This window comes from Crocodylus porosus, unplaced genomic scaffold, assembly GCF_001723895.1.
Source record: "Crocodylus porosus isolate Cpor-Errol unplaced genomic scaffold, CroPor_comp1, whole genome shotgun sequence".
In the NCBI taxonomy this organism is placed as follows: Eukaryota; Metazoa; Chordata; order Crocodylia; family Crocodylidae; genus Crocodylus; species Crocodylus porosus.
The window spans coordinates 269878280-269904175 of record NW_017728886.1 but is presented as its reverse complement, the minus strand read 5'-3'; the positions used below and the strand labels follow the sequence as shown (position 1 = coordinate 269904175).

The 25896-nt window shown below is 48.6% G+C and overlaps 1 protein-coding gene across 1 annotated transcript in view; it reads left to right on the top strand.

Moving 5' to 3' along the window:
• ZC3H3 (zinc finger CCCH-type containing 3) overlaps positions 1-25896 on the top strand; it is a 281816-nt gene that overhangs the window by 100626 nt on the left and 155294 nt on the right. The window contains exon 3 of the mRNA XM_019553621.1: positions 638-794. Coding sequence (XP_019409166.1) covers positions 638-794 — 157 coding nt within the window. The remainder of the gene's footprint in view (positions 1-637; positions 795-25896) is intronic.

Here is a 25896-nt window from a genome sequence, read left to right as displayed (position 1 = left end):
TCCAAGTCACTGATGAAGATGTTGAACAGTGCGGGCCCGAGGACCGAGCCCTGCGGAACCCCACTGCCCACGTCCTTCCAGGTCGAATATGTCACAATGGAGGTACTAGATTTAATATGCATTAGTTAAAGCGCATTAATACACGTGTAGATGTGTCCAAAGTGTCTTGTGCCTGTTGACATGGGCAGATCATTCCTTTGTCCTCCAACAGATTTGGCTGAGCAGCTGCAGGAATTCCTCTTTTTGGTTCTCAGGGTCAGTGTATTTGTGACCCACTTGCCGCCATAAGAGTCTCTTTGTAGGCAGATGCTAGCTGACCCCCCCAGTTAGCACACAGTAAAATGCAGCACCAGACCAGGCTGTTCTTGCTAGACCTGTCCCTCCTTTGGATGGAAAAAAGGTTGAACGCTGCATTAACCATCTGAGTGGTTGTGTTATGTGTGTGCATGTGTGTATGTGTGTGTTGGTGGTATGTGCCTTACTGAGCCAGCTGAAGATCACTGGGTTCAGTGGAGGAGTAGTGTTGTCCTTAGTCTTAGCTGGCAGCTACTCTTTTCAAGACAGTATGCATCAGGCAGGTTGGCCTCTTTTCAAATTTTCTCCTTTAATTCAAGCTCTCCTGTTTGCTTTCTTCCAGGGTCCAGCCTGTACCTTGTGAGGAGCCCCCCGGCTAATAAAGTAATAAAGACCCGCTATAGGATAGTGAAGAAGAACGTGGCTTCCCCTTCAGGGTCCTCGTCGTCCTTCAGCGACCCCACTCCCAGCTGGAAGACGAGGCGGCTTGCAGGATCCAGGTAACATTTATTGGCTGTGGTCCTCAGCTGCCATTGAGATGGTGTCTCAGGATAAATCAGCTTCGGGAACTCGAGAAGCAGCCATGCGGGTTGCTTAACTATGCTAGTCTATTATGTTACTCTTGCATATTAGTCACAGGAATCACTTAATTTTTCTGTTTGTTTAGCGGCTTCTATGCCCAGTATATTGACTTAAAGTGTAAAATCTTATTAGTAATCATGTTAGCCTCAGTTGGGCTGGTGACAGATAGCTTTTTCCCACAGTCATGCAAGCCACTTCCTATTTACTCCCTGTTGCAATGAATTGTTTTCACCTAGCAGTTAAATAACCTGTAAGGGAGCTGGGGAAATGCATGTGATTCTCCTCTGAGCAAGCGCCTGTTGAGGACTGCACCGGAGGGCACCCGCAGCTGTCAGCCCTCAAGGTCTGCGGGCCCATTGTGCTAGCCTTGTGTCTCTAGGATTTTAATTGAAAATACCCCTCCCCTCCCATCCGTTGGCTGCAAACACAGAAGCTGCATGGGGTGAGTGGCCCAGAGCTGCTCTCTGCAAAAACTCCTCCTGGCTATGTGAACAAGAGCAGGCCGACCCGAAGCTGCTTTCTTCCCCACCATGTGGAAGTCGCCTATCAAACCTCTTGCCGCGGGAAATCTTTAGGCTAAGAATGAATGTGATTTAAAACAAATGGTTGTTTTCAAGTCTGGATATCTTATCTTATATGTGGTTACAATTAATGATGAAAAGCATCATGGCAGAAGATATGAAGTGCCATGTTTGAGGGTGTAAGCCAGCTTCTAACTGGTAGAGATGAGGATGAGACGGATTTATGGGAGAAAGGATCAGATTACCCTGTATTTGATAGATTGTCTCATCCCTTCCTATGAAACTTTTTTGGCCGCTATCTGAGATGAGATTCTTCCATTGAAGGAGGCACGAAGAACAGTACTGAGTGCTTCCGCAAACCATCCCCTTGCCCCTTCTTGTTCTAAAAAGCTCCAGTAATAGGTTTTGGGCGCACAACTGACCCACTAATAGGTTTTGGGTCCAGTGTGTTGCATTTTCCCTCTGGGGAGCTTTCTGAGGTCCTTGCTTTTATGGTGTGTGTTGGTTACTGTGCAAAGGCAAATATTTTAATAAGGGAACCCTGTTACAGCATCATTTGCCCCCCACCTCTAACTCCTCACGAGCTAAACTAGCTGACTTGAAGCTTCACACGTGCTCTTCTCTGTGAAGAGAATTGCTTTTGGAAAATCTGGAGTTAATTGCACCAGTCACAGGGGAAGTGAGAGTTTAGAAAATGTCAGCTTTTGCAAAGTTTTTGGAAGTCTTTGTCTTGTCACTTTTTATCTTGTTGGCTTTCATAACTTTGTGCCTCTGACATAGGTGCAACTTTTGGAGTAATTTTGGGGTAACAATTGATTTTTATCTGAATTGTCAGAAGCCAAAGGGCTTGTCATATATGAACATTGTGGTGCATGGGGTTTTTAAATAGTTGTTAGGTTGGGACTAGGGGCAGCTTTCAGTCCAATATGTGAGCTGGGTCAGCATATAGCATCCGCTGTATCTGCCAAACTGCATAGTCATGTGCAGTCACCCACCTGTTACTGCGTGAATACAGCAAACTGGCAGAGTTACGGTTCCACAGTTGGCTTTAAGTGCTCACTTTCTTGGATGGTTGGCACCCTATATGTCTGTCCTCAGTATCTTTGCGGCTGCCTCCCATGCCTTTTTCTAAGCTTCTGATGACCCCTTCATCCTCCCTGTCCCTCAGGGGGAATGTTCTCCTTCTTACATATTGCCCCTACGTTTCACAGGAACAGCCTACAGAGCTGGGAACCATCCTCAAGGATGTCTCTCTAAACCAGTGATGGTGGATGTGCAGCAGGTTATGACAGGGGAGAGATGGTTTTAGATATGATCCCCCCACTACAGAAAGGATGTGAACAAGTTGGAGAGAGTCCAGTGGAGGGGAAGACAAATGGTTCACGGGTTGGGGATCATGACTGATGAGTGGAGGAACTGGGCTGATTTAGTTTGGGGAAGAGAAGACCGAGGGGGATTGAACAGCAGCCTTCACCTCCCTGCAGGGGGGCTGCAAAGAGGATGGGGCTGGGCTGGTCTCCGTGGGGGCAGACGACAGGACAAGGAGCAATGGGCTCACGCTGCAGTGAGGAAAGTTGACTTTGAATATGAAGAAAAACATACTCATGAGGAGGGTAGTAAAGCACTGGAGCAGGCTACCCAGAGAAGTTGTGGAGTCTTCATCATTGGAGGTTTTGAAGACCAGGGTAGACAAAGCTGTGGCTGGGATGATGTACCTGGGGCTGGTCCTGCTGTGAGCAGGGGGTTGGACTAGACATGACCTGCTGGAGTCCCTTCCCACCCTCCTTGTCTGTGATTCTAAGATAGCGTATGGTCATCCGCAGTCTGCAAGTGCCTGTGGGGTTGTGCCACTAGGGTAGGCCAGACAGCTGAACAGGTCATTATCTATTTCTGGAATAGCCCAAATGGAGCACCCTTATCTTTGTATAAAAAAAGAAAATGCTGTACGGTAAAATTGCAGACTCTTTTTGCCAAAGTCTTGGTTTTCCTTTATAGTTTGTTCATGGGACGTTACAGCTCCAGGTATGTGTGTATATACCTGGAGCTGTAATATATGTGTAATACACTGGAACAGGTTACCCAGAGAGGTGGTGCACTCTCCATCCCTGGAGGTTTTCAAGACCGGTCTTGACAAATCCTTGGCTGGGATGATGTAGCTGGGGCTGGTCCTGCTTGGAGCGGGGGGCGTTGGACTAGATGTGACCTCCTGAGGTCCCTTCAACCCTCGTTGTCTAGGATTCAGTGATTCTGTAGGAAGGCATATTTCTTGCAATTCATTTCTTGTTCCTCTTTGGTCCTCCAGCGTTCTCATAATACTGAATCTATCGAGTTTTGGATCAGAAGCCATTAGATTACTGATCACTGTTGCTTGTATTGGTAATCTTTTCATAGAAAAGCAGGTGTGTTTTTGGTAAAAGGAGGAGCATTTTTTGGTATTAAATGCTCTTTAATAGGGTATTAAATACCCTATAATATTCTCAGAGAACACAGGGAGAATAGCAGCCCAGGAAACTGTGTGGGTTAAGTCTTTTCCAGATTTGCTTCAACGTTAAATCGAGGTTTCTGGTGAAGGTAAGTCCTGATCCCTCTTTGTCAAGAGGTTAAATTGATCCATCCCTATTCAGGTCGGTTGTCAGTATTAAGGGGTTCAGAGCCAGGGGTTGTCTACTCTAACCTCTGCCATTTGCAGTGACAATTTGCCAGGTTTCTCCAGGTATTTTGAGTGGCAGAGACCCCCAAGTGAACTGTCCTAAGTCCGTAGCTGCCACTAACCAATGCAATTACATTACCATCAGCCTGGAAGTTGCCCCCTCCTCTGTTAAGTTAGGTATATCTGGAGAGTGTTTCTCTCGCTCTCTTCTTTTTTTTCTTCCTGAACCAGCAGTATTGATCGCATCTTGCTCCTTTATTTAAATCCATTAAGTTGAACCTATCTCGGTGGAAACAGTTGCCTCTTTCTTTATGTGGTACAGACAGTCTTGTTAAAATGACCATTCTCCCTCTGTTACTGCATTCACTACAAATATTGCCCATTTATCTGAAAGCCAGAGAGAAGATTGATTTTTGTTTCTTCTTTTTTTCTTTTTCCTGACCACAAATGTTCTGTGAAGGATCTGGACAAAACTGCTGCTTCAGTGTCTCTCTGCGTTTAATGCTCCTCTAACTGGGGCCTGGAAAGAGAGACTTTGAGCAAGGGTAGCAGGGTCACACCCATCATATTCCCTAATTGCCCTGATCTTACCAGGTAGCAAGAGAAGTTGCATCCTGTAGACACGATTTGCTAGTTGATCAGGGCTCTGAAATCACTTCCTGAGCCAGTAAAACAGGACAACAATGTTTTGTAGCTTGGGGGTGGGTATATGGAGGAACATCATCATACTGTCACGTGCTGCACGAGACCGTTATCCCATAGATGCGTGCCTGGCGTGGGAGTCCCGTTCAGGATTGGGCAGTTGCAGAGTGGTGGTACCAGGGGAGGAAGCAAAACGAGCCTTGCAGAATGAGTGATGGGTGCGATTAATATTGGGGAAGCTGTGGGAGAGGGGCAAGATCAGGCTGAAAGTAGAAACTGGCTTCACCAGTTGCTGTCAGGAAGCAGATCTCTCCTTGATTGTGCTCTATCCAGGTCATAGTTTCATAGTTTCTAGGTCCTTATGGCCTGCTCATTATCACGCAATTTGAGCATCTGATTAATTGAGCATTTGACTGGTGAGGGGCGATAGTGGGGAGGAAAGGGGCTAGGGGCCGCTGGGAGGAGCAGAGTTCGTTGGGTTGGACTATCAGTCTTGCTCGCCAGAGCCGTCACGTTAGCGAGGAGTAACCCGATTTGGTTTTGATTGGCGGAGAGCTTCCACTTGTGGAATAATCTTCTCCTTATTAATCTTTGACTTCATTAAATTGTGTAGTTTAGATCTTATGGCGGCTTCATACAAATCTTGATAAAATGCCATCCTCAAATTAAAACAATTATATTTTAAAGAAGCCATAAATCTCCGATTCAGTCTTCCTATTACCTTTGTTGCGTGTGATCAATCATACGGCCGGCCGGGTGAAAGCACATGGCAAATGCTTTTTCTATAGTTCTTACATTTTTCTTAGGCGTCGGAGAGGATGTTCTGAACAATGGAGTGTAACAAAAAATGATCTATTAGGCTGTGAGCTGCTCTCCGGAGGGAGGGAGGGGAAGTCTGGGCGTTTGGGCTGTTAAAAACCGTTCTGGAGGAAGCACTGGAGACCGTTCTAGGAGACAACCATCCTGCGCTGGTGGAGGAAGGTTTGGGGTCTGAACTGGGTTGGGGATATGTCGTCTGTGGTTCGGTGACATCTCAGACCTATTCAATATACTCCACTCCCGGAAAAGACTTGTGTTGAAGGTGGCCAGCCCAACAAAGTTGGCTTGTTGCTGTCTTTTAAAATTTGTTTAAATGATCCTGAGCCTTGCTGGATATTTTACTGCTCTTTCCCGCTTCCCTTTGCATGCTACTTGGTTGCTGAGATTTGCAAGCTCATCACTGTGGTATCTTTGAGTTTGTACAATCCCAGTTGAACTTGGTCCCTGCACGCTACTGTGACACTTCATGATGAGGTAGCCCAGCCCAGCTCAAACGGGAGCGCCGCTGGTGGCAGGAATTGAGCCTTTTTCGAAGGGGGGAGCGCCAGGACGTGGCTGGGAAGTTCCCACAGAGCAGTAAGCAGAAGATGGGTGGTTGTGCCAAAACAGCAGGGAGGTTTTGCATCAGTGCGGGGGTTAGATCGAGCACATGTGCGTGGCATCCTCCCTCCGGCGAGCTTGCGGCTTGCTTGCTGCGAAGCTGCCGCTGTGATTTACTGACCTTTTAGTTTTACCTTTTGTTATGTCAGACAGAACAGCAAACGCTCTTTTTCACGCCCCTTTGGCGCCAAGCCACCGTGCTGTACAACCAAGGGACTTGTGCGGGCCCAACGCAGCGCTGGGTTTACTTGGCTACTGCAGTCGGAGCCGGCAGGGCTGGGCAGGCTCCAGCTGTTCGAATCCAGCTTGCTCACGATGCACAGGGACCTACATTTTCTGGGTGTCCCTTTTATTTAATGGTCTTCAGGTGGGAGCCGCATCGCTCATCTGCCTTTTTTTCTGCAAAGGTGGAGCCTGCTGCGAGTAGGGTTGTGGCATCTTTTCCATCTCAGCAGCAGGAAAGTCTCGTGGGAGGTCTGTAGCAGGCAAGACCCATAAAACAGCTGGCTAGAGGCAGAAGACAAATCTGCCAGGAGGAACCATGAGTGGTGGGGAAAATGCTGCTGCCATAGGCACCCAACGCTAATCCCTCGGTGATTAGTTGCTTTCTCCTCTTATTGCTAGATTGCATTAAACTTCGCCCTGCTGCTGACTTTTCTGGAGGCGATAGATGGGAGTATATTTTAAATTAATTTTACTGCACTTTTTGTAATATTTTTGTTTTAAATAGATTTATAAGCAACTTGGGGGCTATTTCTACAAATTTATGAAGATAATTTTCACTCTCTTGATAAGGTTAAATTTACACCTGCTATTTCCATATTAATTCACATTGCTAAGTGGATCTAATTTTCTTCCGTTCTTATATCTAGTGAGCATGGCCTTTCCTAATGCAATTTCCCCCTCACTAAATCACTGTGATCGGGAGTCATGATCGAGTTAAATTAACTTAAATTAATTTACTTAATAAGAGCTTCAGATCATTGTGAATGAGGTTAAGATTTATTGATTCTCCTTTTCACTCCTCCCCCTTATCGCTTCCTGCTTGGCGGGGACGCCGTTCACCCAGGCTGTAGCTTGCCAGCCTTAAATTTCATTTTTTGCCTGTCGATATCCTGTGTGGTCATCGCGTGTGAATCATGTGAGAAATCTTAGCCCCGTCCTAATCCTCCTGTGGCCGCAGGAGCGCTCGATCGGTGAAGAGCTTGCTGCGGCACAAGCGGTGCTGCACACTCATAAAGTTTTATTAGCAGATACTTGAAATAGCAGGCGGTTTGTGGTCATTTGTTTGCCAGCCATGCTGCTGCTGCCGCCTCTGTTGGCCAGGCCCCTCTTTCACCACATTTTCCTGCCCTGTCGGTACAAGGTGCTGGCTAGGACATACCTTGATCGGTGCCGGTGGGTGGAGAATGGGAAAGTACTGCCCGTCATAGACGGGACCTTCCTTGCTAGTTGAGTTGCTCCCCTGAAGTCAGGCTGTCCCCGCAGACTTCAGCAGGACAAGTAGTAAGATGCCCACAGAAGAGCGCGCTTTGCAAGGCAGCAGTCGGGAGTGTCCGAGCTCCTAAACCCAGGATTACATAGCAGATTTGTTAAGGTTCAGGAGAAGCAATATAAAAAGGCTGGGACGTCTCTTGTGACATGCAACCATCTCAGGAACTCACTCTGGAAGAGTGGAGGGAATTCGTGCTTGGGTCAGTGCATCCAAGCCCTGGAAGCAGTGAAATGCTGGGTGGCGAGTGATACTTGTCCTGTTAAGCCAAGGTGCGCGGCGGATTCCCAAGCGCTGCTTGGGCTTACGGATCAGACGCTCCAAAAAACCTAGTTTAGGAAGGAAGAGTTGCAAGTGTATTGCTAAGCTTTTTTTCCAAAAAGTAAGCATGGTGTAATGTCCACACCAGTCTGTGCAGTCCTGTGCAAGCTGCGTCTCTGCTCCTCCCGCTCTGGAGCGGCTGCTTGGATTTGGCTCTGTGACCGATGCGATGTGGAACTGTAATTATAATTATTATTGAAGTGCTTCATTTAAGCTGCTCTTATTAATATGAATAGGCAGCGCAGCCGCATTGAGGGCTCTAGTCGCAGCACAGGCTCCCCAGGCCCCGAACAAGAAGACAGTCTCTGCTCCAAAGTGCTTCCAAAAGGCAAAGAGCTTAGGACAGGTGGAGATGGGCAAGGACACGCTGAGACGACGGGTGGTCGCCAGGGTAGACTGGGGAGCTCGGCTCAGCCTCTGATGGAGCGCTCTCAGGTGCTCTGCTGTCATTATGGTGAAGGAGGGGTTTAATTAGTGCTTAAAACTACATATTTTACAATATAGAATCATAATTGTAAAATGCCTACTTTGATCCTACACACACTCATTTGCAAGATTAAGCCTTGTCACAGCGAGGTGACAAATGAGGTAGCAGCCGAACACAATGGCAGATGAAACGAGAAAAAGCCAACGGCAAAGAAGCACGGCAGAGGAACAAAGTGGCTGTAAAACAAGTCTGTTTTAGTGCGGCGAATCTGAGTGCGGCATCGCTGCCCATATGTTACCAGCTCGTATTGCCTTCGTGGGCAGCCTGGCAGAGCCTGGAAGCCAGGACTTGGCAGGGCACTTCAGGGGCAACCGGTTTGAATGTGCGTGCACGTGTGATGCATCTGCACATATGCCCCATCGCTAATTTGGAAACCCAGATGCTTGCTTTGGAAAGGTTTTGCAGTTCACCTTGAGGGGCTGTCATGACATCCAGCACTGCATCCAAACACCGTAGCTAGAGAGAAGGGAAAATATTTGCCAGTGAAGGACTCGGTCGTTTCTCGGTCAGTCTGCAGCCTGCCAGGGGGGCCACGGAGGTAGGCTGCAAGGATGGATCTAGGACCGGGGCTGGGGAAGTCAACTAACCCCCCCCCAGCTCGCGGTGGCTTGAGGAAGCCTTCATGAAGAGGCAGAGCTGAGTCAGTTGTGCGCTGCCCAGGTCCTAGGCCAGGAGGTAGTGTGCCCAGAGGTAGCTCAGCTGCCCCCGCGCAGCATTGCTCTGGGGGGACCAAGTGCTACCCTAAAGCAGCTGTGCTGCGTGGCTTCCTGTGCCAGAGGCTGTGCACAAAAAAATCATTTTGCACTTGTTAAATTGGGCCATGGACAGAAAGGCTGAGGGCCAATTTCTTCCCACTCGGGGAAAATGGGAGATTTTGGCTTCTAGCCACGTCCCTTAGCTAGATGCTGTGTGTGGTCTCAGGAAAGCCGTGCTGGGCTGATCCTGCTGAGTGATGGGAGGATGCTGGACTCGTTTGCTGGGGAAGGACTGGTGGTTTCTTCAGGCTGGACCGTGGGTACTTCAGAGCTGCATGTGCACAGGGCACCGTGTGTCCCTGTTAGCTCGCTCTGTGTTTGTAAGCTATTAGATTTCTCCCTGGATCCGGTTCCTTTTTTCCTGCGTGATTTGCCCCGCATTTTTTTGCCATCATCATTCCCCGCGGTAGGGCCTGATGTGACCGGAGCGGCAAGCCTGAGAGAGAGAGAAGTTGCTACCTCTCCACCAGCCTCCTCTTTGAGCCCTTTGTAAGAGTCCCTGGAGGTTGTTGTTTCACGTGCCTTTTGCTGGCGATGCCCCCCGAAATCTAGTCTGCCTTCCTTGCTTCAGTCAGACCCACCTCTGCCTTTTCTATAAGGAACGACTGTTTTCCCTCTGCGTGGATGTTTGTCACCAAGACAAACAGGCCATCTTTAGCTGAGAAACCGTATCCTCTAACCTGTGCTTCCCTTGCCTGACTTGCGCGATATTCTCCCTTGCCTGCCAAGTTCCTTATTTAAATGGCAAGCGATTATGCAGGGATGTCTCTCTTATGTGAAGCAACTTGCCTAAGGCTACGCAAGAAGTCAGTAGCGGAGCTGGGACAAAACCCAGCGTTCCAGCTCTGTGCTTTCCCCTTTAGAAAATGCGGCTTCCCCAGTGCACACTGGTTATTTAAGCAGCCTGCCGGTGAAGGGGCAGTGGATTGGGGAGGCTCTGCGGCCTCATCAGCGAGCTCCCTGCCGTGCTTTTGTAGGAAGAGGTGGTGAGCTCGCGCCAGCTAATTTCATGAAGTCCTCTCCCAGGGCAGCAGTCTGAAAGGCTGACATTTTTCCAGCATTACCCCCGTGCTCATTTGGATCTTGGCAGAGTAATGTTTTCCTTTGAGATTTTCCTCGCTACTTGATCTACTTTTTGCTGACATTTCTCGAGTCCTGTTACGAGCTTCTTTGGAGGAGTGAAATAGGCGTTTTGCCTTCCTGAGATTTTGTTACCACACTGTTTAAAAGGTCAGCTTATTCTTTCCTGTAATGGAGGTAAATGGCTATTTCACAGTTCCACCGAGCGGTGAGCACAGGTTTAAGACGCTGGAGTCGTTCTTCTGTTGCTCGATCTGTATTATTTCCCCCTTTTGTCAGCTGGGACGCGCACGTTAACTCTGCGCATCGGAGTCGCTAACTTGACCATAGGCAGCGGAGTCCTGAGTGAGTTAAAGCCTCGTGCCTCAAGACAGTGAGGCACGTATGCGCTGCGGACATATGTGCCAGCGCCGCTTACCCTCCTCGATTTGCTGTTTTGAATTTTTGCCGAATGCAGAACCACATTGGTGGCTGGCTGCAAACACAAGTTGCATGTTAATCGACAGGAGCATTGAATCACAGAATCAGAAAATGAGGTTGAAGGGACCTTGGGAGGTCACATCTAGTGCAACCCCCTGCTCCAAGCAGGACCAGTCCCAGCTACATCATCCCAGACAAGGCTTTGTCTAGCTGGGTCTTAGACATCTCCAAGGATGGGTCTTAGACATCTCCCACCACCTTGCTGGGGAGCCTGTTCCAGTGCTTTACTTCCCTCCTTGTGAGAGTGTTTCCTAATATCCAACCTCCACTTCGCTTGCTGCAGCCTGAGCCCATTGCTCCTTGTCCTGTCGTCTGCCCCCACTGAGACCACCCAGCTCCATCCTCTGTGCAGCCCCCCTGCAGGGAGGTGACGGCTGCTGTTCAATCCCCCTCGGTCTTCTCTTCTCCAGACTAAAGCAGCCCAGTTCCTTCAGCCTCCCCCCATAAGCAGGGATCCTGGGTTTCTCTGTTTAAAATTCACAATTAAAGCAGTGTTGTAGCTGCGGTGGCCCAGGGAAATGTGCACAAGGCGAGGATTTTTGTGAGCCATACCTTCAGTGCGTGAGGCCTGAAGGAGAGTACCGTGACGCCTGGAAACCTGTCTCAGTGTATCCCAGGCATGCACTCAGTCCAAGAAAGGTATCACCTACAAGAATTCTTGCCGCTCCTGTGTCAGTTTATGCACGCCTTAAAAATTAAACCTCAACACCTACACTGATTACGAGCTTCCATTTATGCCTTCCTGGCCCGGCAGTATACTGTGCAATTGTACTGAACCTTCCTCTGAGTCTGGCCTTGCCTTGCAAACGTGGATGAGCTTCCTGTCACTTCTCTGAGAGAGGCCAGGGTTAGCCTTTCTTTAGAGACGAGGAACCCGAGTTATAGGAGGTTAGTAAGTTGCTCCCAAGTCCTACCATCTTTGAGCTAGGAAGAAGACTTGGATCTCCCAGGTCACAGTCCTGAGCCTTGCCCACAAAAGAGGTCGACTTTACAGAGGGGTCTGAATGGCGCCGGATCCTCTGTTCCATTTTCAGAAAGGACTAAAGCGTTTAAGAGCCTCAAGCTCGTTGTTCCCCAGCACTTTTGCAAATGGGACTCAAGTTCCCACGTGAAACCGGCACTCTGGGACAAGTTACTGAACCCCTTTGTACAGTCACCGTCATTTGATTGAACTCATCTGCCATAAAAACCTGCTGATTAGTTTTTCCTAAGCTTGCAGTTACAGTAAAAGGGTGGCTCCGGTGGGGCACATATAAGTAGTCCATTGGAGATGCCTTAAAAGCTTCCTTACTCTCTACTGGTAAGTCATTTTTCCTCCCCTTGGTTTGCACTGCCAGGACTGGGTTACCTCTGATCGCCAGCCCAGCCCTGAATTACAAGGCAGTTCTTTTCAGTGCTCTTAGAAGGACACAAGTACCTGGGTGAATTGTAATGAACTATTTATGAGGAGTCAAACAAGTGTGATGGAGCGCTTCTTTAAAGAAAAATAAAGAAAAGAAGATAGGGTTGCTGGGAAGTGAGGGAGACCTTATAAAACAGCTGTTGATAAAGAGCTGCTAAAGGAGTATGTGGAAAATTTGAACATAAATCAGTGGTTCTCTTCTGTGTGCCAGGGTATTAAAATAATTAGCATATGAATTTACCACACACTGACTATTACGTTTGGGAACTCAGGCAACACGGCAAATGTACCAGGGAAAAGCGTGTGTGCTCTGATTTGCAAAACAGGAAGGGGAAGTAATCCTGTCCTTTATTGTCGCCGAAGCCTATCTCCTGTCTCCTGTAAATTGGGACAGCAAGTGAAATGGAAGGACTTGCACATTGTCAGTAAAAGAGAATGGTTTTTAATGCACAGTGTTCCTGGACTAGGCTTCCCATGGTCCCTCCCATCCCTAATTTTCTGTGATTAACTCTCTACCTTGAAATACAGGGTTTAAGATTTGACAGGACTTGGTGGAGAATTGAACACACGGACTCGGGGACCACTCAGTTACATATTGATAACAGATGTAAACCATCCTCCTTCTGGAGTATAAAACAAACCATTACAGAGCTTGGAGTGAAGATGACGATGTCCCCATGTGTATATTATTTTTGAATTGTTCATTTGAATTATTTTTGCCTCTTCTTCAGAAGCAACTCATATTGATGTTTGTCAGAGACCAGAATAGTTTATGCATTGCTTAGTGCCACTTGGGAGAGTCCTATACTGCCAATATAATTGTAAGAACAATGAGTGCAAGGACACTTGTGCCATTCTTGCTAAGAAGGCTACCGGCATCCTGGGCTGCATTGGGAGGAGCGTTGCCAACAGATGGAGGACAGTGATTCTTCCCCTCTGTTCAGCACTGGGGAGGCCACATCTGGAGTCCTGTGTCCAGCTGTGGGTCCCACACGACAGAAGAGATGTGGATATATTGGAGAGAGTCCAGTGGAGAGCAGTGAAAATTGTTGTGGGGCTGGGGGACAGGACTGGTGAGGAGAGGCTGAGGGAACTGGGCTGCTTTGGTCTGCAGAAGGGAAGACCAAGGGGGATTGAATAGCAGCTTCCACCTCCCTGCCGGGGGGCTGCAAAGAGGATGGAGCTGGGCTGTTCTCAGTGGGGGCAGATGACAGGACAAGGAGCAATGGGCTCAAGTTGCAGCAAGGAAAGTTGAGGTTGGATATTAGGAAAAACTTTCTCATGAGGAGGGTGGTGGAGCACTGAAACAGGTTACCCAGAGAGCTGGGGGAGTCTCCATCCTTGGAGGTTTTGAAGACCCAGGTAGACAAAGCCTCGGCTGAGATGATGTCGTTGGGGCTGGTCCTGCTTTGAACAGGGGATTGTGACCTCCTGTGGTCCCTTCTAACGTGAATTTTCTGATTTGAACCCTGACACGTCTGAGACACAATGGAAACAGGACCAGCATTGTTTTATAAGGCTGCAGTTTGTATGGGAGAACTTCGTTGTCATTTTAGGTAGAGTTGCAAAACTTAGGGAAAGGTACTTCTATATTTGGACTTGACCAAACCTTTTGCTATAAAGAGTCAGGAAGCAATATTCATGGCACTACATGAAATGGGCTCAGATGTCATTTCTGTCGTTTGGATTGAACATGCATAGCAGGACTGTAAATGGAGAGAGCGTCAGAGAACCGAGGATGTACCAAGGTGAGCATGGTATCCGGCACACTGCAAGACCAGCAGGTGCAGTGGAAAGAGGTTAAGGGAAAGTTTATGCTGAATACTGGCATGCATTTCATGGTGATGAGCTCCATTAAGCTGTGGAGTAATCCCCCCAGGGGAAGTGTGGGAGGCTTTATCATTTCGGGTGTTTTAAAGCGAGGCAAGAGCAGAAATTGGCTGCTTGGAGAGCTCGTTTGGGAGGTGGGACGACAATGCATTTCAAGGAGCATCTTTAATCTTCTTGCACTTGTTTCAGCCACGAGACACAAGCACTGTATGTCCTGAGGGGGCATTTAGCCTTCTGAGGATGTTGGCTGAAACTCCTTCTGTGCTACGGCCAAACCCACGTTTTCCCTAGAGCACTTCAATTGGGGTGAGTGCCCATGATGGGGGCTCTCAGCTGCCACGACTGCTGATTGATATGTACCGAGCACTCTGGATACAGCAGCTTTTTCTCTCCATTCACAACCAGAATGGCTCAGAAATATCCAGAAGGAGGATCAGCTAGAGGCAAATAAATTACACCTAATTATTTCTTTCTCTTGCTAACCCATTGTGTATTTACTCAAAACACCTCCAGGAGAAGTCAGCCAAAGTAGCCCCTCAATCAGCAAATCCTTCCCAGAGCTGCGCAGGGCACAGTACAGCAAAGAAATCGGTCTCTGTCATTAAGGTTTGCAGTTTATTTTAGCTGACATTCTCTGCGAGTAAAAGCATTTGGCACCTCTTGCCTTGCCCCATCTGAGCTGCACAAAGTTGCACGTTCAGTCACCGCAAGGCTGGGAGGGGTGAAGGAAGGCTTTCCGGGGAAGCGTGCACAGCATGGCTGTGGGTCACTGCTGCTTCGTTGTGTTAGACGCGAACTGGAAGCCTGCTGCAGCGGCACGGTTTGACGAGGGGAAGGCGCTTTAAATCACCCTGAATTTACGAGTCTGGGGGTCGATTCTTGGGGCCGTGGATTACAACTGCTGAGCGTGTGGTTCTGGGTTGTAACGCATCACGGAGGGACGGGATCCATATTTCTCCGGGGTGGCCGTGTCAAATGCGCCATCGCAAAAGTTGCAGAGAAAATGCAGAACGATTTCACCGTAGGCAGCTGCCAGCGATAATCGCTGAATGCACTGATGGGGAGGAAGTTTAATCGAAGTCACCATATATTGCAAGGAGATTTTTTTTCCCCCCTTCCCTTTGTCTTCAGCAAAGCTTTATTCTTTCTTTGGTCCTCTTCCCACGTTCCCAAGCTGTGGTCTGAGTGAGTGGTGGGAGCCCCTGGCCATACCTGAGCCTCCGGTTCCCAGCACTAGGTGTGGAGCAGCGGGGACCCCCTGCGCCAGTTGAGTGCTCGCTGATCAGACTTCGTGGCTAAGACATCAGACATTTAAAAGAGTGATTGTGCGGCGTGTTTCACTCAGGGCAGGGAGCTCTGCAGTTCAGTGTTCCTCAATCTCTGCTCCCCCCATGTCTCCTACTGGGTTTTGCTCTTAATGGTCCTGCTTGGAGTAGGGGGTCACACTAGGTGTGACCTCCTGATGTCTCTTCCCACCCTCTTTTTGTAGGATTTTGTGGTAGGTTTCTATAGGATGATCACAAGCTGCTTTTGATGTAGCATCAGGACCGATGCCTGCTGGAATATTTCCCTTTGCACTTTTTTCATTGAGTTCTTCATGGCTAAGAGAGACATCCCAGTTTTCTAGCTCATCCGAGGTCCCCTTAACGTTTCTTGGGAAATGGCCAGTCCTCAACCTTAATTCTGGTGTCTGCTGCGGGACGTGGCAGCAGCGGCGATGCTTCTGTGCTCATGCTGAGCAGTAGCCTGCAAAGCCCTCGACTTGGAGGAAGTAGAGTGAATTTGCTAAAGCTTTGCACACTGAGTCGTGCGAGCGCACGCCGCCATCTGGCACTTCTGCTGGCCTGTACCTTTCCCTTTATTTCTACTCTTTCTCCTTCTTTTGGTCTGGAGCGTGGATGTCGCAGCTGCTTGACCCCAGCGCGGGGAGTGAGGAGTTAATTCTGGTTTATCAAGATGTGCCGTCTTGCCCCAGTTCTTATCCCTCTGTGTTTTCTCCCCCCTCGGCGCTCAGTGCATTAATCTGAAAGGGAGTTGAAATGTGACTAATGTCCTTAAAGTTCCTGTCAATTTTTTTCTTCCAAAATTCATTTGACATGAAAGTGAGAAGTAAACAGAAACCCTGTGTTTAAGCAGATAACTTGGAAAGCCTTTTCCATCACATTTAAAAACGGCCGTGTCATGGATTCTGCGAATTGGCGGGTTCTATTTTGTTTTATTTTTTTTTGTCTGTGTGGTAAATTTTCTTTTAATAATCTCGACGTGGTTTTACGAGGTTTAGGGATAAGATTTTTTTTGAAGGGATGTTAAACCATTCTCAAAAATGACATCTCATTAAAGTGAAATTCATCTGCTGGGATTGGAGACATTAACAGGCAGGGGGAAGCTACTGCTCCCGCTTTAAAATATGTATTTTTTTTTTCCTATAGGAAGTACTTTTAATCTTTTTAATGAGGATGGTATGAGATACACAACCCCTTATTGTTTCTGAGAAGTCCTGACATCCGGCCTAACATAATCCATTTTCTGTTAGCTACTAGTTAGAGGCTTTAAAAAACAATGTAGCCTCTTTTGGGCAAAGCTGTGGATTAATCTTTCATGTGCTCGGTGCTTCCCCCCCTTTGGAAAGAAAGACACTTTATAACGTTCAGTCTCTATCGCTTTTTCTCTCTCTTTTTCTCCTCCCCCCAAAGGAGCTGACATCTTGGTTCTTGTCTCGACTTTTCTGAGCACGCTGCCGAGTCTCGGGTTCCTGCGCGTCTCTTTTGAGACATGTCATGTCGAAACGGGAGCGTGGAGCCTTTCATGCCAAACGTACCTGGCAGTTCCTCTCTCCGGCAAACTTTTTTTTCCTGACACCCCCTCCCGCTATCCCCCGACCCCCGAAACACCGAGCCGGGGACAGGACCGTTCCTCCTCGCCCACCTCCGTTTCCATTTGAGAAGGAAGCGAGGGGGAACGTCGCTATCGGTGCTCGTTGCCAGCCCCATTGCCCAGGCATCGCGCGGCAGATGCACCCCCAGGCCTTGCGTAAAACGCCTTCTTGCTTTCTCGCTCGGTTATTTTATTGTCCCAGCAGTTTGTGCTGATGCTTTGCCTGTGGCTGGCAGGCTAATGCCGGTCTGCTTGGGAGAGAGGGGAGAAAACAAAACACTCCTGCTTTCCTCCACTTTTAAGGGACAGCCACAGTAATTGAGCTCTACTTCGGAGGAACTAATGAAAACCAGATAAAAATGGGACTCAGAGGTTAACTACCAGCTTTAAATGCATATGAAAATACTTAAGAATAATGGGATTTTCTTTTTTTAATTTTGGTTAATGGAGTAGTAGATTTTTGAATTGATTCTATTAAAAATAAAACTGTCAGTTCCAAACCTGGGGAGGCAATTATGGGTTATTTAGTTGACAGGGGATTGTGTTCATCTTGGATCGTTCCCGCTGCGTACGTACCCTCACCAGAGCAGGTGGCGTTCAGGAGAGAGGGATGGCAGGGGTGTGTCCTGGTTTCTAGACCTTGCCTTTTCTGAATCCCTTTCTCGGACACCTTGTGTGCTCCTCAGCCCGTGAGACGTTGGTGCTTTAGGAGTCTTGGCTTTTACCGCGGGGAGGATTTGCAATTTCTCTTAACCGAAGAAGGGTAAATCTGGTATCCCTCTGCCTCGTGTTGCAAGTGACTCTGTTTTTCCAACATGGGCGCTTAGAAGCCGGCACTTCATGAAAACGAGTAGGATTTGGAGCACCTCTGAGAAGCAGGCCTCGTTTTGGCTGTTTAAATTAGGGCTCAGGCCCACCCAGGTGGGGCAACCTTTTGGCACATCTGCTACCGGGACCAGCCAGGAACTTGTAACTGGAGCAGCATGGGAGAGGGTCTGCAGGTGATGCGGCAGTTGTACGGCTCTGCAAAGAGAGAGCAAGCTATAAATTGAGTGCCGTTGTGGCTGGGATCTGTTTTATTCTTGCAGTACTTGAATCCAGCCTAACACAGCTGTCTTCGGTACATTAAAGGTGCACAAGCAGCAGTTTCCACCTCTAGGCTCTTCCCCAACTGCTTGGGCATCCACTGAGACCAGTTCTCTGTGCGGGCACCCAGTCTGGCTCCGGCTCTCTTCTGTTGCAAGACACTGACCTTACTGCAGTTGCCAGGCCTCCGAGTCCCACTGTGGATGGAAATAAAGGGAAGGAACCAACCGGTGGATGACATGGTTCATGCATAAACTTCTGCTCTCTTTTCTGTTTCGGTTTCTCCTCTGAACAGCGTTTACTGCAGTTAAGAAACAAAACACAGAGCAGCAGCGACTCACCGCGTGGGGGGTGAAGCTGTGAGCGGTGGAGGCGCCAGCCCTGGGGGCAGTGTCTCGCAGCAGCTGGGGTGTTGGAGGAGGCAGGAGGCTGGAGGTCAGTCCTCGGCTCTGCCACCGGTTTGCTGTATGGCCACTGGCAACTCTCTTTGTCTGTGGGTGCCTCTGTTTCCCCTCCTACCCTTTGCCCGTTCTTCCTATTCCAGATGCATCACGTCCTCGGGGCAGGCAGGGGCCGAGTCTTACTCGGCGCTGACAGTGTGGGAGAGTACCGGTTTCTTCAGCTGGCTGCGGGGCTCTGGCAGAAGCCTCACGCTGCTCAGCACAGACGGCGTCGTTCTGGTGGCAGAGTGGAGGGTTCGCTTGGCCCGTGGGAGCTTTGAGAGGGCATGCTGCCATCAGCAGCCTTTCCAGCGTAGACTACAGCTAGGAGCATTTTGATCACAAAGCATGCATGGTAGCAGTAGCAAGGAGGGCACAATTTGCACTGCTACCTGCACACCTTGGATTGCATGTCGCACCCACAAGCATCCTGAGCATCCCATAAAGAGCACCAAGGATTTTGTACACCGTGGGGTTGAGTGAAGCCCCTCATCTTCTCTTCTAATGAGTACCTAACCTAGCAAAGCAATAATGCTTTGTTTTTGTTGAAATATTGGAACATTTTTGTTGGGACAGCTAAAGAAGTGAGCTCTTTCTACAGAGTGTATTACGGGTTTTACCAGGGATTATGCATGCTCTTGCACATGCTTTTTTGCACCCTCGTAACTCTTACACTGGGCAATATAAATCAGAGCTACTCAAAATGAAGCCTACTGGTGTTCTGGTAGACTCTCTTCTTCTGGAGCGGGGGAAGAAAAAGCAAATTCATGTCTAAAATGTATGCAATGATTCAGGAGGATGGAGTGCGCAGCAGTGTTTTGTCAACGGGAAAGTGCAGCAGAGAAGGTAACTAACAGCGTGTTGGATGGATTCATCTATCAAGTGACTCATGCTGGAAGAATTCCCCCAGCTGCCAATAATTGTATAGCTGAGCAGGCTTGTGCGGGGAGCAGTGTGCAGCCCTGTACAGTAGGAAGCACTTGAGTTTACACGTTGTTGCATGGACCAGGGGACCAAATAAACTCATGAAGGGGAGGATCGAAGGACAAAATGTCCAAAAAATCGAGCGGCGGAGAGGGAGGGGAGCAGAAAGCCTCTCAAAATCCAATTCTCTTCCATTCAACGAGACTTCATTGGCATGGCAAGTTCTGTAAGTGTTACCGAAGTGCAAGAACAAGCCTGACCTGATCTGGTGGCTGGTCGGTACATAGCACAGCACGCTCTCTCATGTTTCCCTTCATGCTCCCGTCAGGCACACTAGGGGAAATTATCCCGTGGAATAGGCATTGTAGCTCTCTACTGAGAAGAGGATGCAGAGAGAATAGGGTAGGAGAACAGAGCAACGCACAGTTTCAATGCTGCTACCCAGGTATAATATCTCAGATGCTGAAAACTACCTGATGGCTTCCAGGTAAATAATGATCTAAGAGAAAAAGCAACACATTGCATATTTGGAAACAAGGAGGCTTTTGGAGAATTAAAATTTGCTTCCGCTCAAGTGATCGCCAGCCTGCCTTAGATTCGTGGCAGTATCATCTCTGTGCACGAGCTCACCTGCAAAAATTCACTGGTCACTGCAGTCCAAAATCCCACTTTCCCCCTGAGTCGCAAGCTTTAGATCCCAAAGATGCAGGTTTCAGAGGAGCCTAGCTGTTGCATCTCCTGTTGACTTGAATGGGAATGAGGGTGCCCTGGGGCCCCTGCAGATGAGGACTGTGGTGTCTGAAGCTGGACACCCAAAAATCGAAGCACCGGTGTTTAGTACGGGGGAAAGGCGAGCCCTTCATTTTAGCGACTTCACAGCATTTTGGAATTGGCCTGAAATACCGCCGCTGGTAAGTGGGTGACCGGAAGCTGGCTTGCGATTGTATTCATTCACGAGTCACAGGTGGGAATACATGGACCCCCTGCAAAGATTGAAAATGGCCAACGCTCATCAGCTTAAATGGTGCAATTCCTGCCTTTGGTAAGAGGCAGGAGGGTTTTGATTGTCGGAGCCTCCTGAAGGGACTGGAGGGAGCTGCATTTCCCCCCAAACCAGCACGTTTCACTGCTGCACGCAAGCTGAAATTTTCCTTGAATGCTTCCATTTCGCTGTGGGGGCAATGCATGCTCGGAAGAGCCTGGACATCTGTACACTCTCAGCTTGCAACATCAGCGCTACCATCCATGGAGGGAAAAATAAGGCAATTAGAATAGTGGCAGTGTCACGTATATTCGTACGGCGGCGTCTTGTCTTTACCCGACTGCTGGGATGTTGGCTTCCGCTCCGTGGCTGTTCTCCCGTGTGTGTGTGTGTAATGTTAATGTGGATAAATATTCTTCCTTCCCCTCTGTGGTTTGCAACTACCTGTAAGATCAGGGTAGGGATTTTATTCTTTGTTTCTTCATTTTATTATTAGATTCCTGTCTCTGCGTCCCAGTGCTGCGTGCTACAATTTGTCCCTGTTCTTGAATTCACCATGCACAGAACTTCCTGGAGCCACCTGCCCTGGGGACACGGGCATTTATTTGTGCTGCAGTGGTGGCTAGACACCTCCTCGGAGAACAGGCCTGTCATACAGGGCTGCATGAAAATGTTTAAAAAGGGGGCTAATTTATGCTCTGCAAAAGCAAAGCAGGCAAGGTGTAGGAGTTGGAAAGGAGCAGGGCTTCCAGCTTAGGCGGCAAATGAGGCATGAGGAGGTGAGGTGACTTGCCCAAGGTGATATGTAGAGCGTGCGCAGAGCCAGGCATCGACCCTCACCTGAATCCCAGCCCTGTGCCTTACAAGACCACGTGTTATCGTGGTCTGCACCCCGTCCTGGGGCATCTGATTTTTCCCACCTGCAGAATCTGAGGTTAAAAGGACTTTGACAGGAGTAAACAACTAGGTGCAACTCTTCCTCCCCCACTCCTGGCTTTTCCGAGCTACATCTTTAAAATTACATTTCAAATACAGTCACCCCCATTTCAAACCCAGACTTCAACAGCAAAAGAGCCTCTTTAGGAGATTACAGAATTGCACATGCTTTATATTTTAAATGCTGTTCTCTTAAAGGTGTTTGACCTTGGGAAGCAATTGTATAAATATCCCAATCTCACCTAAAGGCTAAGCAGTTCAAGAATACTTTTTCCTGTCCGGGGTATTTAAACAACCTCTGATTCTTTTTATTTTTTTTTCTTCTTCACCTGACAGGGACAGCTGCACGCATCATGTATTTAATTAACAAATGTCTTGCTGCTGTTGGCTGATTAGCAATGGCCAGCATCTTTCAAATTTTGTTTTTCTTTGCTACCATTGGCAATAGCCATTCTGGCTCTGTCGAGCTGTTCAAGAAGTTTTTACGCCACTTGCTGGCATGAAAGTTGGTTTAAAAAAAAAAATCCTAAAGTGCTGCAGTAAAATTAACACAGCTGAATGGCAGATCAGTGCCCTCCAGAAGTGACCCCAATCAGTTCTTATTAGCTACCAGCGCAGCTGACTGGAGATACCTTCCTCCAAGCCCCACCATGGTCTGCTGCACTGAGCCACATCCAACTGTTGCTAGCATCTGGGCTGGACCTCGCCGCGTTGCCAGCACGCTACAGATGAGCGGCTGGGGAAGTCTCAGGCCTCGCAGAAGAGCTAACCAGTTTCCGGGGGCACCAAGGTCGCTCCAGTTGGCAAGTACTCGGGCTTAATTTTCAACTGATTAATTCTTTCCAGGCTAAACAAACATTTAGTTCTCTTTCAGGCTGAAAGATGGATCCATCTGTTTCTTGCTGGCGTGAGAAAAATACGTTATGAAAACCCTGGAAAAACTCCTGGAGTTTGGGATGTTGAGGGACATGCTGCAGAAACTGGCTGAGGCTGAGAAACAGCCTCAACTCCCCTCTCTTTGTAGGGGCCTGGTGCTCCTAATTCAGCTTGGGCAAGGGCAGGCTTACAAATGACACCGCAGGCAAACTGAACGTGGAGATGAAGGGCAACTTGTGTTTCTTTGTAGTTTGATTAATCGGGAGTCAAATGAGACCAGTGATTTCAGAGGCTAAGGAAGGTAAGAATCTGGGTTTAAAGCCTTTGAGTCAGGGAAAGAGCATGCGACTGATGCTCTGAGGCATGGAGAAGTCATAGTGTGGAGGAAGGGAGAGAAATGATCTTTTTCTTGAGCAAAGTCTGTGCTAGAGTGAGAAGGACTGTGCACCCACTGGATGTGGACAGCAGCCGTGGTATGTGGTCTTAGAGGGCAGCCTCTAACTCGGGCTCTCTCTGACCACTTGGGATTTCCGGTGAACTCGTTGGACCTGGCAGCATCTCGTGTTGAGGGACGCAGCACCTCAGCTCCTGCCCCTTTGACTGGGAGTCCTGCAGGGTGGGCAGAATACGGGCTGGACGTGCTTCCTGGCACCCCTGAAGCAGCAGCTCCTTCCAGCTCTCACTTTGGGGGGTGTTTCAAGGCAGGGGTGGATAATGACCCGGGGTGGGGAGTGGTGCTGACCCGGCCCACAGCAGCTCCCCAAAACTCCTTAAGTGGCCTTCCAGCCCAGGTAATTACGCACCCCTGGTTTAGGGGGTGTTTGGACACCTTGCCTTGCTGGGGGTCACTGGAGGCTGAAGTTCACTTTCCTTCTCTGGGACAGGCCGTGTGAAATTCCCAAACGGGGTGAGAACGTGTGTTCCAGTAAAGAGTACATACAAAACAGGAGCAGAAATGGTGGAACGGGTGTGCATTGCACATCTGTGTGGGATGCTGAGTGACTCCTGATGACTCTCAGCGGTACCGCAGTGCCCTGATTTGCTGGTGTGAGGGTTGAATGCTGCGTGCCATGGGGGCATGGAGGCATGCGTGCTGCGAGTTGAGGGTGAAGAAGCCGTAAAGCTGCCTGCGCCCTCCCAAGAGCTGCAGGAGCTTGCCTTACCACCCTCATAAATAAGCTCTCGTTGCAAGTGCCAGCCAGCGAATGCCAGAGTTATTCCTAGTCCAAACTCCTCTTGACAAGAGAAGGGGCATGTCATCGCTGCTTCCGAGGCATGCGTGACAGCAGGAAGGAGGTTTGTTTTATGTGGATCAGCCCTCCCTTCCCGTGGAAATGTGCACGTTTGGCTTAAGTGGCAAAAGCAATCTCCTCTCTGCCGTTTTGCTTCTGCGTGGAGTGGAACGAGGGGGTGAGCAGGTCGGGGCCCAGACGGAGGAGCAGTTAGTGTGGGAGGAGGATTGCTGCTTGCTTTTTACTCCTTTCCCATGGCAAATGAAGCCAAATCGTGGCAATTCAGAGGGGGGATGGCCTTGGCTTAACTTCTGGATAGTGCTGGTAGGAGGGTGTTACAATGGATTCAGCTGAACCGTCCTTCCCCTTCTAAAATGGTGTGGTGGTCTGTCCATGCCCACTTCTCCAGTCTTGCCTGCGTGTTTGTCAGCTCCTTCCTTCCTTCTGGGCCCTTGTGGACCTCTCAGAGCTGATTAGCAGGGGCATGGGTCGATCCTTCTCATAACCCCACTCTGCTGGGTGAAGGTAAACCGCACATTAAAAGCCTGTTTTCCACCTTCTTTTCTCCTACCCCTCTCTACCTGTCTGCCCCCCCCCCGCGGTGGGGAAGCGCCCAGGCCATCCAGGGCCTCCTGTAAATAAGCAGCAGTGAATTCTTTCCATCCTGCCTGGTGGTTGTCAGGACAGAAGAGCGTAATTTTAGCAAGTTTTATCCTGTTTCAGAGCAAACCCTTTATGCCCTTTTATACGTGTTTTTAAGTAGGATTTGAACCTACTTTTTAATGTGGCGTAATTTCCCAAGGGATTTCTTACTCTTTCTGTGATGCTAAAGACGGGATTGGCATTAGGCTGAGGCAGCGGTAAGTGCACAATAGCCTCCTTGGTTTTGGGATGGGATGCATTTGCCCCTTTATCTGTTTAAAACCAAAGCGTCCCCATAGTCTGAGTCCCAGTAATGTTTCTTTTCCTCTGTGGAGCAGTAATCTTGTGCCTGGAAAGGAGCGCCATGTTGCAGCCTCTGGCTGCCTTTCCCCACTCCACCCTCCTCTTTTTTTTTCCAGGATCTGTGTGTAATCAGCTTTCTCAATCACTGTGGATTTATTTACTTCGGCTGCTTTCAAGATGATCAGAATTAACTTGTTTAGTATTGAATAAGTACCACCTTGAGGTATCATAAAGATGACTGGCTCAGTCATTTCATGAGGTGTCTGAATTCCCTTCCTTATGGTTGCACTCATCTGTGGTTGTTAATTCTTCTCTGCAGAGCATTGCATTTTTTTTTCTTTTTAAGAATCAGTCTGGAGCGATGCAAGTTCTGGATCTCTAAAATATGTGGGCAGGGCTTTACCATGTGTGGTACATCTTCCAGACCCCTTTCCTCGGTAGGGGAAGTCTCTGTGGCTTGTTACATTTGATGACTTTCCATCTGGGAAAGCCTATAAAAGAAGCTGCACATCACTTTTAAGTGCCTCAGCTATCACTAGCTTCTAGAATAACAGTGCTTGTTTTACAGGAGTAACGGTCCTGGTCTCGGAGATGTGGGCACAGCTGGTTTTACCCAACAGCGCATCATTTCTATCGCAACTCTGATTATCTGTAGGAGACGTGTTGCTGCAAGGTGAGGCCTGAGCATTGCCACCCACATACATTTCCTGATGCACTTTGGTCTCTACTGGCTTAGTAAGCGGCTTTAGCATCCTTTTAACAGGATCTTCACTCGTGCTGCGTAGTGGGCCGAGTTGGGTTGCATGGCTGTGTCGGTAGGTCAAATTGCACATGCTTTCCAGAATCAAGGCTCCGCTTGGCACACTGTTTCTGTTTTCATTTGGCTAATAGCAGAACTTCAGTAAGTGGATGGGAGGCCCTCGCAAAGGATGTTGCCATGGGACGGTCCTGGATTGCATGAACATCTGTGACCAGCATCTTCTCTGCTCCCCATGTGCTTCTGATGGCTGACTGGGGGTCCCTAGCTGCCCACTGACCGCTGCAGCATCTGTGTCTTGTGCTGTCCACCAGGCTCGTCTGAAATTGGGATTTGCAGATGGACATCAGGAGGTCTGAAAGGTCACAGCTGTTCAATCTGGGAAAGCAGAAAAAGGGCATGAAGGTTATTGAACTTGGCACGAGCGCGTTAGCTGCTTGTCTAAAGGCATCAACAGTTTCCTATATGAAGTACATTTTGATTACAAATAATTTCACATGGCTTTAATGTTCCTGAACAACATCTGAATTTAATAATCGTTTACCAAATTAAAAGCCAGTTAATTCACATACATGAAACTGCAAGAAGCTCTCAGGACCACACAAATTAGTATCCCCGTCCTCTGCAATGAAAACTGGCTTTCGAGGGAGGGCAGCTTTAAAGGGGCCACCACTAGTTTTTGTCGGTTTTTATACCGATAAATATTATTGGTTAAGTCTGGACAACGTGTTGAAGTTTGTACAAGGCATGACAGACACAGTCCCTGCTTATAATTTAACATTTCATGGGGAATTCGGCACAGGGGACACAACGGTGGGAGTCTACTACAGACCTCCCACCCAAAGTCCTGAGCTTGACCAGGAGTTCGCCCGGGAACTGACTGAGGCCG